The 13,166-nt window shown below is 51.8% G+C and overlaps 1 protein-coding gene across 1 annotated transcript in view; it reads left to right on the top strand.

The window, feature by feature from the left end:
* The first annotated feature begins 627 nt into the window (after nt 1-627).
* The window catches only part of SFRP1 (secreted frizzled related protein 1), a 38,857-nt gene continuing 26,318 nt past the window's right edge, over nt 628-13,166 (top strand). The window contains exons 1-2 of the mRNA XM_037055428.1: nt 628-1,468; nt 6,334-6,411. Of these exons, the coding sequence (XP_036911323.1) occupies nt 925-1,468; nt 6,334-6,411 (622 nt within the window). The 5' untranslated portion in view covers nt 628-924. The remainder of the gene's footprint in view (nt 1,469-6,333; nt 6,412-13,166) is intronic.

Here is a 13,166-nt window from a genome sequence, read left to right as displayed (position 1 = left end):
TTTACCTAGTGCCTCCGGTTTCGGAGGGCCACCATCCGGTTGTCCCACCTGGAAAAGTGCTGTATTTTAAAGCCAGCAAACAGCTCCAACCATGCACCTTCTAGTGGTCTTTGCGGGAGCCGAGTCCGGCCGGCCGGGGATTTAAAGGCAGACCTCCGTCTCTTCTACTTTCCTGAGCCTCAGTTTGTGGGGAAACTCCTTGTCTTTGTAGTGCAGCTACGGAGGACAACATCGAGGAGGTGAGGTGCTTGTCTGGTGGGCTGCCGTTCAAAATGAGGAAGAAGTGTTTTTTTAAAAAAAGTTTTCATTATCTTAAGGATTTTTCAACTACTGTTAAATTCCTTGCTTCTCCGGGATCCGACGCAAGTTAATCACAGCGTTAAACATTCTCTTTATTCCACCCTGCACTTCTATTTTCTCTTCCTTTCAGTTTCCTGTTTTCTCTTTTTATCTCCTTTTTCTTTTATTTATTTACTCTTTGATTTTGTTTTTTAAGGGGTGTTGACCTGTGTTGCGTTCTAGTAAACCGGACCCTGTGGCGAGAAAAGCGATTGGCTAATTTCGCCGATGACTGACGTGCTCAATGAGTGCGGCTCGCCGCAGCCCGGAGCTGATTGGCTGCGCGGGGAGACTCGGAGGGCTTTGCGACGGGAGCACGGGCACTCGAGTCCTGCAGCCTCGGGAGTAGGTGCCGCGCGCTCCGGAGTCCCCGCAGCACTCAGGCCGCGCAACGCTCCCCTCCCCGCGGCAGGCCGAGGGCCGCCACCCGCCGAGGACTGGGCAGGAGCGCGCGGCCGCGGATCCGGGCAGGGGTGGGGACGGCGCCTTTTGTCCCCCTAGACTCTTGGAAGTTTGCGGCAGGACGCGCGCGGGGAGGCGGCGGAGGCACCCCCGACGTCGCCGGAGTGAGCGAGCCGAGCCAGCATGGGCAGCGGGCGCGGCGCTGGGGGCCGGCGCGGGGCCGCCGGGGGCGTGCTGCTGGCGCTGGCCGCCGGGCTGCTGGCTGCGGGTTCGGCCAGCGAGTACGACTACGTGAGTTTCCAGTCGGACATCGGCTCGTACCAGAGCGGGCGCTTCTACACCAAGCCGCCGCAGTGCGTGGACATCCCGGCGGACCTGCGTTTGTGCCACAACGTGGGCTACAAGAAGATGGTGCTGCCCAATCTGCTGGAGCACGAGACCATGGCCGAGGTGAAGCAGCAAGCCAGCAGCTGGGTGCCCCTGCTCAACAAGAACTGCCACATCGGCACCCAGGTCTTCCTCTGCTCACTCTTCGCACCCGTCTGCCTGGACCGGCCCATCTACCCCTGCCGCTGGCTCTGCGAGGCCGTGCGCGACTCGTGCGAGCCAGTCATGCAGTTCTTCGGTTTCTACTGGCCCGAGATGCTCAAGTGTGACAAGTTTCCCGAGGGGGACGTCTGCATCGCCATGACCCCGCCCAATGCCACCGAAGCCTCCAAACCCCAAGGTAAGGCCATCCCCTCCGACGCTCCGGTCGGCTGGGTACCCCGGACGCTCCGGGCTGCAGCGGGGGTTGCGGGAACGCTTCTGCCACCCGGGCCTCCGGCTGCGGCACTACCCCGGAGTACGGACCTGCTCCCTAGAGACCGCTCTCAAGCTGAGCAGAATGATTTTTCAAAGCTTCCATTCCGTCCGAGGTGTTGCTTTGCGCCTTTCCCGACCCAGGTGCACGGACCGCGGGGCTTGCGCGGCCGCGACGGCTGTGCCTCGGCTGCGCGCAAACTTGGTCCTGCTCCCGGAGCGGCTCTTCCTGGGGTCCAGTCTCGCTTTTCCATACTTGGAAAAAAAGCGCCTAAAAGTGCAAATGAGAGGAGAGCCCGTCTCTCCTCTGGAACGGAACCGAGCCCCCATCCAAGTGTTTTAACACCCCAAGCGGGATGCGCCAGAAGGAAAACAACCGAAGCTCAGAAAGGCCGAGGACCTACTAAGGCGCGGGCTTATTTTCACAGGTTCCGTGAGGATTTAAAACAAACAACAACTCTTTCCTTAACTAGGTCATTCAGCCAAGTAGCCCGAACTGTAGAACTGGCTGAGAAAGAAAGTTCAGAAACTGGGAATTTCTGTTTCTCCACCTCTTTCAGGTAACAGCTTGGAGAGGTTTGGGGGGCGGAAAGGCTCTTCTTGCGTACCCCCTGCTTTTCTCATTTACACAAATCCTCAGGTAATTAGAAAGATAAAAGTGTAATTAGTTCATTGTCCGTCTCTCCTTGGGGAGTGGGATTCTGCGAATTGGAGACTTTCCCAACAGCATCAGAGATGGCCTGAGGTTCCTGAAAGAACACCCTCCCACTTAAAGGGCAATTCTTGAGTGTGGTTTTTTTTTTGGGGTGGGGGGGAGAGATCCCAGAGAGGCAACAAAACAGAACAAAACAAGCGAAACAGCACGTGACCTGACTTTTGCAGCAGTGAATTCACCCCTGAATTCTTTGGAGTTGAGTCTTGGAGATGTGGAGACTCAGGTGTGCCTAGCACAGCAGCAGGCATCTGGAGGGCTTTTTCAAGGAGGGGGCTGGCTGTTTGCTGACTTTGCCCATCTTTATGTGATGCCAAAAAGACTTGTCCACCAAAGGGTGTGTTCCCTCAGAGTGAAGGTGGGGGTAGATGTGAGGAAAGGGGCACCCCAAACTTTGAATGCACTTGCTAATCCTAGGAATGGAGAAGATGGGTTTAAAGTGATTGATGCTGGGTGGCATGGGTGCTGCCCGGCAGAGAGGGGAAGACAGCAGCTTGCCTGCAGTGGCCAGGTCTGGGCACTTCTGCTCTCCCGCTTCCTGGGTATGTGCACAGGGAGGGTTAACCTTGGAGAAGTGCAGCCCTTTGAGAGCAAGAGCTGAGCAATTACCTAGAGCAAACAAAGCACTTTGTGTTCTTTGGTGTGGAGCCATCCCCTGCAGCCCCTAGGATTTCCCTTCTCCCCTTCCTCTGCTGGCCACTGGGGGATTAGCCCAGCCCAGACCTGCCAGGAGAGGCCACTTGTCTTTCTGGGACAGTTGGTTGGTGGACACGGAGACCTGTTGGGGGAATATCTTCTGAGGGGAAGATCGGGGGACTAGCTGGGGTGCCTACCTATGAAGAAGTAAGAATCTCCCCAGCTGAAATTGGCTGTGGTTCCACTTGCCTGGTGCCTCTGGTCTGTGCCTTTGCACCATCCTCTTCCCTCCATCCCAGGAGTGCACAGGCAGTCTCCACCCCAGACCAGCTGCTGAGCAGAGAGAGAGGCTGTGAAAGGACCGGTCAGGTGTGTGACCAGGGAGCCGGCTCACCCTCATTTTGGTGTGAGGCCCTGCCTTGAGCGGGCATCTGCTCCCCGCACAGGACGACAGCCACTCCGTGGGAGGGGAGCCCCACGAAATTTCCCCAGAGGTGGGAGGGCTGTGTGTTTGGGGGGGGAGTGTCAGGGGCAAGTTGAGGTGGACCACCCTTATGGCTGGTGGCTGCTGAGTAAAGACTGGTACTTTTGGATGACGATAAGTACATGCACTATTTTTATTCTTCATTTTATTCTTCAAAATTAAAACATTTCTCAAAGCAGCAGCATCAGATATTTGCATGATCTGGCTGGTTTCTGTTTACATCTAGGCATATACAGTTGTGGGATTCCGCACAGCCCTTTGTGGCCACCTGTTATTAAAAATAATAATGAGAAAGGAGGCAAAAGACACCTTTCCCTGTAAAGGTCATTGTCCAAGCCACATCAGGCATCTGTTATGGGAAAGGCAGTGGTTCTTCTCCAGGAGAGTAATTTCTGAGTCTGGCCCTTCCATTAGACCTGTGCCCTCTGATAAGGTGTTGTTCCTCCTCCCTCACTGCCAGGTTTTACTACTGAGGTTGTATGAACAAGCACATACCTTTAGTTTTGTTGTTGTTTAGACATGTTGTGCATGAAATCAGCCTGGCTGCTTTAGCCACAGATTGCTGAGGCCACAGTGCCCTCATTATGCCTGAGAGCCTTCCATAGAGTCTCTTTCCCCTGTAGCCAGGAGCTGGCCTGAGAAGACCTGCCCTGTGTGTGTGTGTGTGTGTGTGTGTGAGAGAGAGAGAGAGAAGGAGAGGGATGGAGGGAGAGAAGGTGCTCTGTGTATGTGTTCAAGTTGATTTTTAAAAATTCGCTTAATCCTGATTCCGGTGTTGGACTTTTGTGTTCTACTCCCCTTTAAATGTTAATAAAACACAAAACATTTTAGTTTTTGGTTCCTTTGCTTTCAATATTATTTTGAATATGCTTTAAACCAGCCGATTCAGTTCCACCTCTCAGGCCCAGGACTGGGTGGATTTCTCCTGCGGAGGCAGCCCGTGGGGCCCCAAGGACAATCGGAGGGGGCGCAGATTAATATTGCATTACACATTCCTCCCCGTCCTGGATGGAGCTGCTGCTGCTCCAGAGTCGGCCAGAAGGAAAGCAAGGTGGGGGGAAGCCACGTGGAGAACACGCAGACCTCACCTCCAGGAGCTCCCGTGCCCGGAGAGGCACTGATGGAGGTGCCCCCTGAGGGAAAGGCCTCTGTGGGGTACAGAGAGCCCTCGGGGAGCCCAGAGTGTCTAGATGAGACACACAGAGCAGATGGAGACCTGGCACTGATACTGTGGTGGCCGTCGCCCTGCCCCTTGTCTGGTCAAGATTATATTCATAGAACCTTGCAGCGTGATAGCTTCCACTTTTTAAAAAATAGCGTATGCAGGGAAAACCCCCAAATACAGTGGGCTCTCCTACCAGAAGTCACATGGTCCTTCCCATATTGCGGGACTTGCTTTCCCTGTTTTTCTCCCCATGGAAGCAAGAACCATATGTAAAACTCTGGGCAAGTTTTTTCCTTTGTTGGAAACACTACCAGTTTCAAATTTGCTTTTGGGTGAAAAGCAAATTTCCAACATCTGGGCCAAAACACAGTCCCACACCACAGTCTTCTGCTTGGAGTGTGGCTGTGCTGCTTGTTGCACTGAGAATGTGGACAGCGTTTGGCCCTGGGGATAGAGGTGGGAGAGGAATCTGTCAACAAAGACTGAGGCATGTGGTCTCTGCTGGGCCATGTAAGGACTCTGCTTCAAGTGGCGGCTGTGTGGCCAGCTCTGGACCAGCTGTGTCCTGGGAGCAGCATTGGCTTCAGGGGGCTTGTAGGTCCCTGCTTATTCTTCATTTCAGGAGGCTTTGCCCACCTCCCTGAGCCACAGCGGAGCTCATAAAGGAGGAGATGCTATCCCAGAAGTCATGGATGGGGAAGGGAAGAAGGAGGACCAAGAGCCTTATATTTCAGCAGAGGTCGCTCAGTACACCATACTTCTTTCAGATGACTTTCCTCTGCTCCTTAGCTCCAGCCTGGCATGGATTTGAGTGCTGTGCCAAGGATGGAGTGCCCTTAGAACATGCTAACGCTTTCCTGGATCATGGCTCAAACTCCAAGTTGTTTGAAAGGTGGTGACAATGGTGGCGATGTTGAGAAATGGTAATGGTGATGCTGATGATGGTGATAAGCCATCTGCACTCTTCCTGGGAGTCACTGTACCACTTCCTTCCTGCCCTTCCAAAGAGGCACTTCATCTCCCGGGATCCCTTCAGGATCAGTAGCATTTTGGCTTGGAGGAGGCCTCCCTCCCTGCCCTCAGGTGCCTCTTCCCCCTTGGGCTTAGCCACCTATCAGTGGCCTTCTTGCCGTCCACACACACATTTCCTCTTTAAAGCACTTCGCAGTACCATGAAAGTGCCTGCAGATCATCTCTCCCATCCAGCCCTGCCCTCGCATTTGGCAGCTCTCGCTAGCAATAGTCCTTTTGGAGAGGGGTGGGTATTCGGGGCCTACGGTTACAGTTCATGAGTCTGGCTGAATTTTCTTTCTTGGCTCCCTGAGAACCCGTCAGATTGGTCTGCTGTCTTGTTGGGGGGTTGGGAGTGGGAAGGGGGCAGGAGTCAGATGGGAGGATATTTAAAAGGGAGGGGAGAAAGAACAGGAAGCAAACAACTGGAATAGATGTGTTTGGTTTATAAATTAACTTTCCCTGGGGACCCGCCACCATACCCCGTCAAGCCACGGTCGGAGAACTCACTCCCACCCAGACCCCGATGTTGCTTGAAGTGGCTGTGGCATATTCTACAGCTCTAGCCCTCAACTTTCCAAGGAATCATATGTCTGTTTCTATAGCTTTAGGTCCTGGGCTTTAGGACCCTTCCTTTTGACTCTCAGGTTGCCCTTCAGAAATTCCAGAGGACCCTCAGCTACTTCCATTCTGGTTGTGGGCCCATCTCTCCCAGGAGAGCTCCTTCCTGCACCCCCTCGTCCCCTAACTCACTGCTCCTTTTTCTCCTCCTTCCCTTCCTAGGCACAACTGTCTGTCCCCCGTGTGACAACGAATTGAAGTCTGAAGCCATAATCGAACATCTCTGTGCGAGCGAGTTTGGTAAGAGAGCGCCCCCGGTCTCCTTGGTGAGGCCTGGCATTCCCTGGTTCTCCCGGCCCACGTGCCTGCTGAACAGAGCCTGTCGATGCATCTCCGTGAGGCTAAAGTCAAACTTTGTTCTTGTCCTTCTGTGTGGCAGGTTACTGGACAGGGTTTTGGGGACCTTGTCTCGGGGTGAGGGCTGTAGACTTGGGGGCAGGTGGACAGGAAATAGGGGAAAGCACCACTCCTTGGACACTCCCGGGGGAGGTACAGCGGGCAGCTCGGGCCGGCCTTCCCTCCACACTGGCTCTTTCTCCACCCACCCCTAGGTGTCAGCACCATCCTGCCCAGGATCTGAAATGGCTGAGGGGCGGTGCCTTCCCTGGGAGGCGGGAGTCAGAGGAGGGGCCCCTAGCAGGTCTTTCTGGGCAAAGAAAATGGACATCCCCACAGTATTGGAAGTTCTCCCCCTTTTCCCCAAATCACTCAGCGTTAAAGGGGAATTTCAAATCAGCACTTAGAGCCTTGGGGGCAGGGCTGGATGTGGCCTGGGGAGCCAGTCTCAGGTGGCCCTGTCAGGGATGGTCCCTTACAGTCTGCGCCACAGAAGACCTGTGCTCCAGTCACGCTGAGGGTCTCTCCTCTGGGAAAAGTACTTGTTAACCACGTCCCTTGGAAGGGCCGACTCCCTCGCGCCTGCCTGTATTTTATATGGATGCTGTGAAGTTCAGACCAGGCCTGGTTTGCTGAAGGACAGGTTCAGCCTGATTGATGCTGAACAGGGCCTTTCTCATGGTGTCTGCATTGTGTCCCTGAGGCTGGATGATGCACTGAATTCTTACCAGGTAAAGCAGAATGGTAGGTAATGCAAGTCTTTATGTCCACTTAGAGCTGTCTTCTCTGCGTTTTCATTAACCAAACATAAAGCACACAAAAGGCCTTGTACTGGCAGGGTGCCACAGATGAATGAGCTGCACACATATGTACGTGCACACGCGAGTTCAAGGAATTTGTACATTTGACAGATATGCTCTCAGGGCGTCTGCCGTCATGGCTGAAGACGTGTGGGAGAACTCAGACCCTTCGCCACAGAGAGCCTCTTGAGGATGGATGTGTTCTGTACGCTTTGTTTCCGCACGAGGTGTCTCTGCCCACCTCCCTCGCTCTTGGTGGAGGACTGCGGGACCCCAACGAAGACTTGGTCTGTTCCGCATTTTTCTGCTTGTGTTTGTCACGCACTTTTTCTTGCTGTCCTTTTAAATGAACTCAAATAAAATTATGGTGGAGAGCTCTGGGCACTTTTTCTTGCTGTCCTTTTAAATGAACTCAAATAAAATTATGGTGGAGGGCTCTGGTTACCCTCCATCCTACCGAAGTGGCAGTGGCTTCTCCAAGTCCACACTCTTGTTTGGGCAGGAGGCATCGAACGCCAGGCTGAGCCTGGTGGGTCGCCTGTCAGGAAGCCTGGTGTAGGGGTGCACAGCCCCACACTGCCTCAGCTGCAAGCTCTTCCTCCACAGACGGGGTTGTAATTCCTTCCTAGAGACTCCTTTGGGTGTGAAGGAAAAGGTCGTAAATAAAACCTCAGATCCCGATGAGAAGCCTTTTGCTGCATGGTTGGGGCAGGGAGAATCTGCTCAGGTGTGGCTGCGTTCCCTGAGGGATCCTTAGGAAGGCTCATAGATTTCATCGATCCTCTTTAGATATTGTAAGTCTTCCACACTTGCTGTTCGAAATTGGACCCCCCACATTTCATCAAATCTAGGGAGTCATATTAATCTTTGCAGGGTAATGTATTAGCTGATGTATAAGCTCAAATGATTTCTGTCGGGCCAGCTCCTGGGGGAAGTGTGACGGGAACTCCGGAACTGAGTGTGTCCAGTATGTGGAGGTCACTGGCATGCGATGTCTTCCTATTGCGGAGCTGAAATTCAATGCACCTGATTATTCATTGATTCAGGCATGTCTTCATTCAGTGTTTCTTGCGTGCGAAGCATTGCGCTAGATGCCATATTCAAAAATACTTAACCTAGAATAAGCCAAAATTTAATTGGAAAAATTTTAAAATCCTGAACAAACACTAATCACTCATTTCCTAGAAACTGGAGTCGTTTTATAACTCACTGGCTGAAGAGAGGGCTGTTGGAACTCAAGACCAAAGTTAATGCCCAGGAGCCGTGGGGAGATAATCAGTCCACACTTATGCTCAGATTGTTGTCTGGAACACACCAGCCTGAACTTGTCGTCAGGTCTCTTCTATCTCCCCCAGTTACCCACCACAATTCCGGTAGCCGGGGCCTTGTGGCAACTAGTTAGACTGGAGATACTCCCTGGACATGAGCTGAAGAGGCACGCCTTGGGGAAGGATTTGAATTTGGAAGGTTGACCTCAGGGTGCCGGGTAAGGGACTGGAGGGTGCTCAGGTAACTTTCCTGGATGGACTTCTTTTCCTCACTACAGTAGGCGCCAGCGAAGTCAGCAAGCACCTGCTCACAGTTTCTAGGCTATATCTTATTTTAATAACCAATCAATCAGGTTTTGGTGAGTCTGAGTGATTAACTGTTTTGGAACTGTGTTCCTCTCGCTCCGAGATTATTTTCTTCTTGGGTTCATAGAAATTTTGACTTCCTCCTGGACCCTATGGGTCATCCTCTCAAGTTCACTTATTCCATGAGTAAGGAATCTGACTTTCTCGGCTGGCATTCTTTTACTCTTAGCGTTCATTGAGGAGAAGACAAACAAGCTCTGGTCTTTGCCCTGGAGGCATTTCTGTAGCCAGCAGGGGTATGGTCCCTGCCAGGCTTCTCCGATCTGGATGCAGGAGAGACTTTTTGATTTTTTTTTTGTTTGTAATGTTCTTCTACGACAATAAATAGGGGTCTCCCCTCTCCTTGCAGGGGCTGAGCTTAGCTCTGCCCTTTTTGGCACCCCGGAGAATGCAGCCTTGTTGAGAAACTTGTTCCCTAGCTTAGTTCATTTCAAGTAAGGGAAGCAGTCAGCTACACTGATGGGATTTAGTTAGGAAACAAAGAAATTCAGCAGTGTAAGCTGACACACAACAGAAAAGAGAAAGAAAGCTTTACTCCCCACTTCAGGGATCAAACTTTGCATTAAGTGGCCCTGACATCCCCGACAGGAAGACATCAGGTTGTTGGATGGCTCTCTGTGAGCCCCGGGAGCAAGCAGTGCATTCCTTCTGGGTCAGCACGCACGCTGGCCCCGCTGCCAGCTCATCTTCGGACTCCTGCGTGCCCAGCCTGTTACCTCCTCCTGGGGCAGTGCATTTTTCACTCTGCCTGGTCCGCTTGGCCATTAGTTTCTCCACCCCTGCACTGTACCCCTCAGTGCAGAACACATTTTTCCCCCAACAGGGAAAAGCATCAGTAGAAACACCTGTGTGCTGATGCTCAGGAATGCAGCTGGATCGGCCTGGATCAAGCACCAGATGTGGGAAAGCCAAAAGTTAGACGGGCAAAGTCTGTGAATCCAACATGGCGGCCAGCCCGCCTGCTGCGCTGAACTTGGGATGCACTGATCTGCTTTCTGTCCTCTGTCTGCTTTTCCTGCTGTAGGACAACAGGGTGCTGCTCTCTTCTCTTAAACAGGCCAATATAGTGTTTGCAAGCTGCGACACTAATAATCCTGCTGTTAACAACTCAGTGCCCATAGCTGTCTCTGATTTATAATTGCTCTGAGGTTAGGACCCTGCCTCTGGCCTCTCTCTTCTCCAGTATCTGCAAACACCCTTAAGCTTTTCTGGCAGTTACGTGCATGACGATATATTTTTGCTAAGACAGTTTAGAGCTCTCTCTTGTACTGGCTCCTCCAGTTTTTTTAGCTTGAGAGTTCACTTGGCAACTTCCTTAGCCCAGTATTTTCACACTGTGGAAAAAGATTTCTTTGCCCCCAGAAATTTTCCCTGCCTTCTGGAAGGATTTTCCCCCCCATTTATGTGTTTCCTCATAAAGAGTAAAACCATACTTTGCAACACTAAAATGAGTCAAATAGGAAAGAAGAAAAAAATGTCAGCTCTCACAAGTAGTGTTGGGGAGTAAGTATTTCCTGGAAGAAATATTTTGGGAGGTTCTTGCACGTTTGCTAATTTGTTCTCATTCTTTGTTCAAGGTGTCTTGGCTGTGCTGCTGTTCAGAGGCACAGTGTTTTCCTCCGAGGGGCAGTTTGATCTCCCACAAAGAGTAGGTTCAGCCTTTCCAAAGTAAGCCCCGAGTTTCCTCCCACGGAGGAGGAGAACTGGCTGCCAGCACAGTAATTGCAACATCTGTAAGCTGCTTGAGAGCAGGGGCTGTATCTTGTACCGTAATGTACCTAATGTAAGATGCCTGTTAATTGTGGGAAGCACTATTCATTTGCTTTGTACCACTGACAAAGAACACATTTCATGTTCAGATGTAAAGATAATCTGTATCTTAGAATGAACAAAACAAGGTCTGCTTGTACTTAAATATTCTCTGGCACAAGGTCTTAGACGTGGAGGCATAAAATAAATGTTTGTCAGATGTGAATATGAATGACGGGATGGCAGCGATTTGGAAATTGGACTTCCTTTTTTTTTTAGAAAAGGAGAAGGCTCCTTTCCAAGTGACTATGTACCACTTGTTTATTAAGTTCAAGGAGAATTGCATGTCTTGTTTTGGGTGACTGAGTGTATATGTAAAAAGCTCTAACATTCAAAAATCTAGTTCAGTCAAAGAATTAAATAGACCCTGAGGTGACATGGGAGGAACTGTCGCCCCAGGGTAACAGCTGTCATGGATCATCTCTAAAATGCAGATTTCCTTCACAGCTTGCTGAATACTTGGAAGTTGTTGTTGTGGCACCTTGCCTGAGGAAAACGCAGGCTCGGTCACTTTAAGTGCAGCTCGTGGCCTGAGTACCAGCCTCATCCTCCTGTGCACAGGGCTGGGTTGGACAGTGCACAGACCATAGCTGGACTAGGCGCCTTCTGTCCTTCGAGTTGGCCGGGTGAGTCGTGATGTCATTGCTGGCTCACCCACAGTCTCAGATAGGAGAGTTCCTGAGTAGATCCCAAACCTGGGGTCCTGGCCAGAGGAATCCGGTCTTGGCAGTTTGGATTGAGGTCATATCAGGAGCACTTTACATTCCAAAGTCACATTGAGGAAGTGAGGAAAAGCCGGGGAAAGAGTCATTTTCTCCCCCTCTGACGGGCGACGTACATCCTATCTCCACTTCTAGTTCCGTTTTGGCTATACCTGTGGCAGGAAAAGAGACGAAGCCAATTTCAGTGAGAAGCACTTCTCTTTAGCATCTTTGAACCAGTGAAAGCACACTCGAGTATGAGAAAGTACACAGAAACCCAGAATCCGTGGATGGGGCATGGCATGCCCTGGACCTGGGTTCAGTCTTCCCTGGGTCACTATACGCATACTCTGCAGCACCAGGCAAATCTCAGAACCTCTCCAGCCTGCAGTTTCCCTCAATCATTTCCTCCTGAAGTGACAACTGATAGCCAGGTATAGGATTTGGTGAGGGACAGATGAGACGTGTGTGAAGAACCTCATCCTGGGCCTGGCACGTAGGCTGGACTCACGGAACATTCGTTGTGGTGCTCCTCGCAGGGACAGCAGTGGCCCGGCGACCTGTTCGGGGCAGGCGAGGCCTCCCTTTATGGCTGACCAAGGAAGTGAGAGGTGCATCTCAGAAACGCTGCCCTCAGCTTAAATACTGAAATCTTTCCTGAGCCTAATTCTATTTCCAGCCCTTCCCTGCTCCTTGCATCATGCTGGAATGGTGGCTCTTCTTTGTCCTAAGACACATGTAGGGGCGGGCACGGTTGGGTTCAGGATTGGCTGACACAGGACTTTCCCCTCTTCGCGGTGGTTCTTCGGGCCGGCCAGCTGCCATACGGTGTGGTCTGGGCGTCCTTGGATGTGCCCTCCCAACTGCAGCTCTGTAATTGCAAGTAGCCCTGCCCCTCGCCTCACCCTCATCTTTTCAAAAAATGAATTGTGGCGAAATGTACATACCATAAAATTAACCATTTTTAGGTATATGGTTTAGTGGCATGACGTACATCCTCATTGTTGTCAGCTGCCACCGCTGTCCGTCTTTGGGTGGTTTGATCACCCCAAAATGAAACTGTCCCCAAACACTCGTTCCCCGTCCCCCTCTCCGCACCCGACAAGCTGCCCTTCTACTGTCTCTGTGACTGTTCTCGGTGCGGCCTATCAGCGGAATCCTGCAATATTTGTCCTCGAGTGTCTGGCTTATTTCACTTAACAAAATGTCCTCTTTATCATTTGATGTATATATAAACTATCATGGCGAAGAGGGGCAGGGAGGACTTGCCCTCAAGTTCACCCCTGTTCTCTGAAGCTTTTCTGGGAGTGGTTGGAGAAAGAGGGGGCGAAGGATGAGCTCGGATAATGGGGCTGTTTGGAAGCCCACACAGCGGCTGTGGCCCATTTCTCTGAGTGTTGTTTTGCTCATCTGTACCCCTTTGTCATTCTAAAGATATGCTGAGCATGGTGGGACCCCCAGGTCAGCCAGTCCGGGGCGCTCATCCTAGAGACGGAGGAAAATAGAGCTCGGAGAGAGGAGTTAGTCACTTGATTTCCCCAGGCCACTCCACCTGGCATCCCGTACAGGGTTTGCTCCGGTCGTCAGCACTTACCGGGCAGCCGGTCCAGATTGCATGCCCTTCCTCCCTCATGTTCTCTCACGCCCGGCACACTTCCGTCCTGCCAGGGAGTGTGAGGGAGCTCCTTGGGAAGGGGGCTGAGGTCTTTCTCACC

The sequence above is a fragment of the Sturnira hondurensis genome, unplaced genomic scaffold (genome assembly GCF_014824575.4).
Source record: "Sturnira hondurensis isolate 20B ecotype Veracruz unplaced genomic scaffold, ASM1482457v3 Scaffold0008640, whole genome shotgun sequence".
Taxonomy (NCBI): Eukaryota; Metazoa; Chordata; class Mammalia; order Chiroptera; family Phyllostomidae; genus Sturnira; species Sturnira hondurensis.
This window is presented reverse-complemented; position numbering and strand designations above follow the sequence as displayed.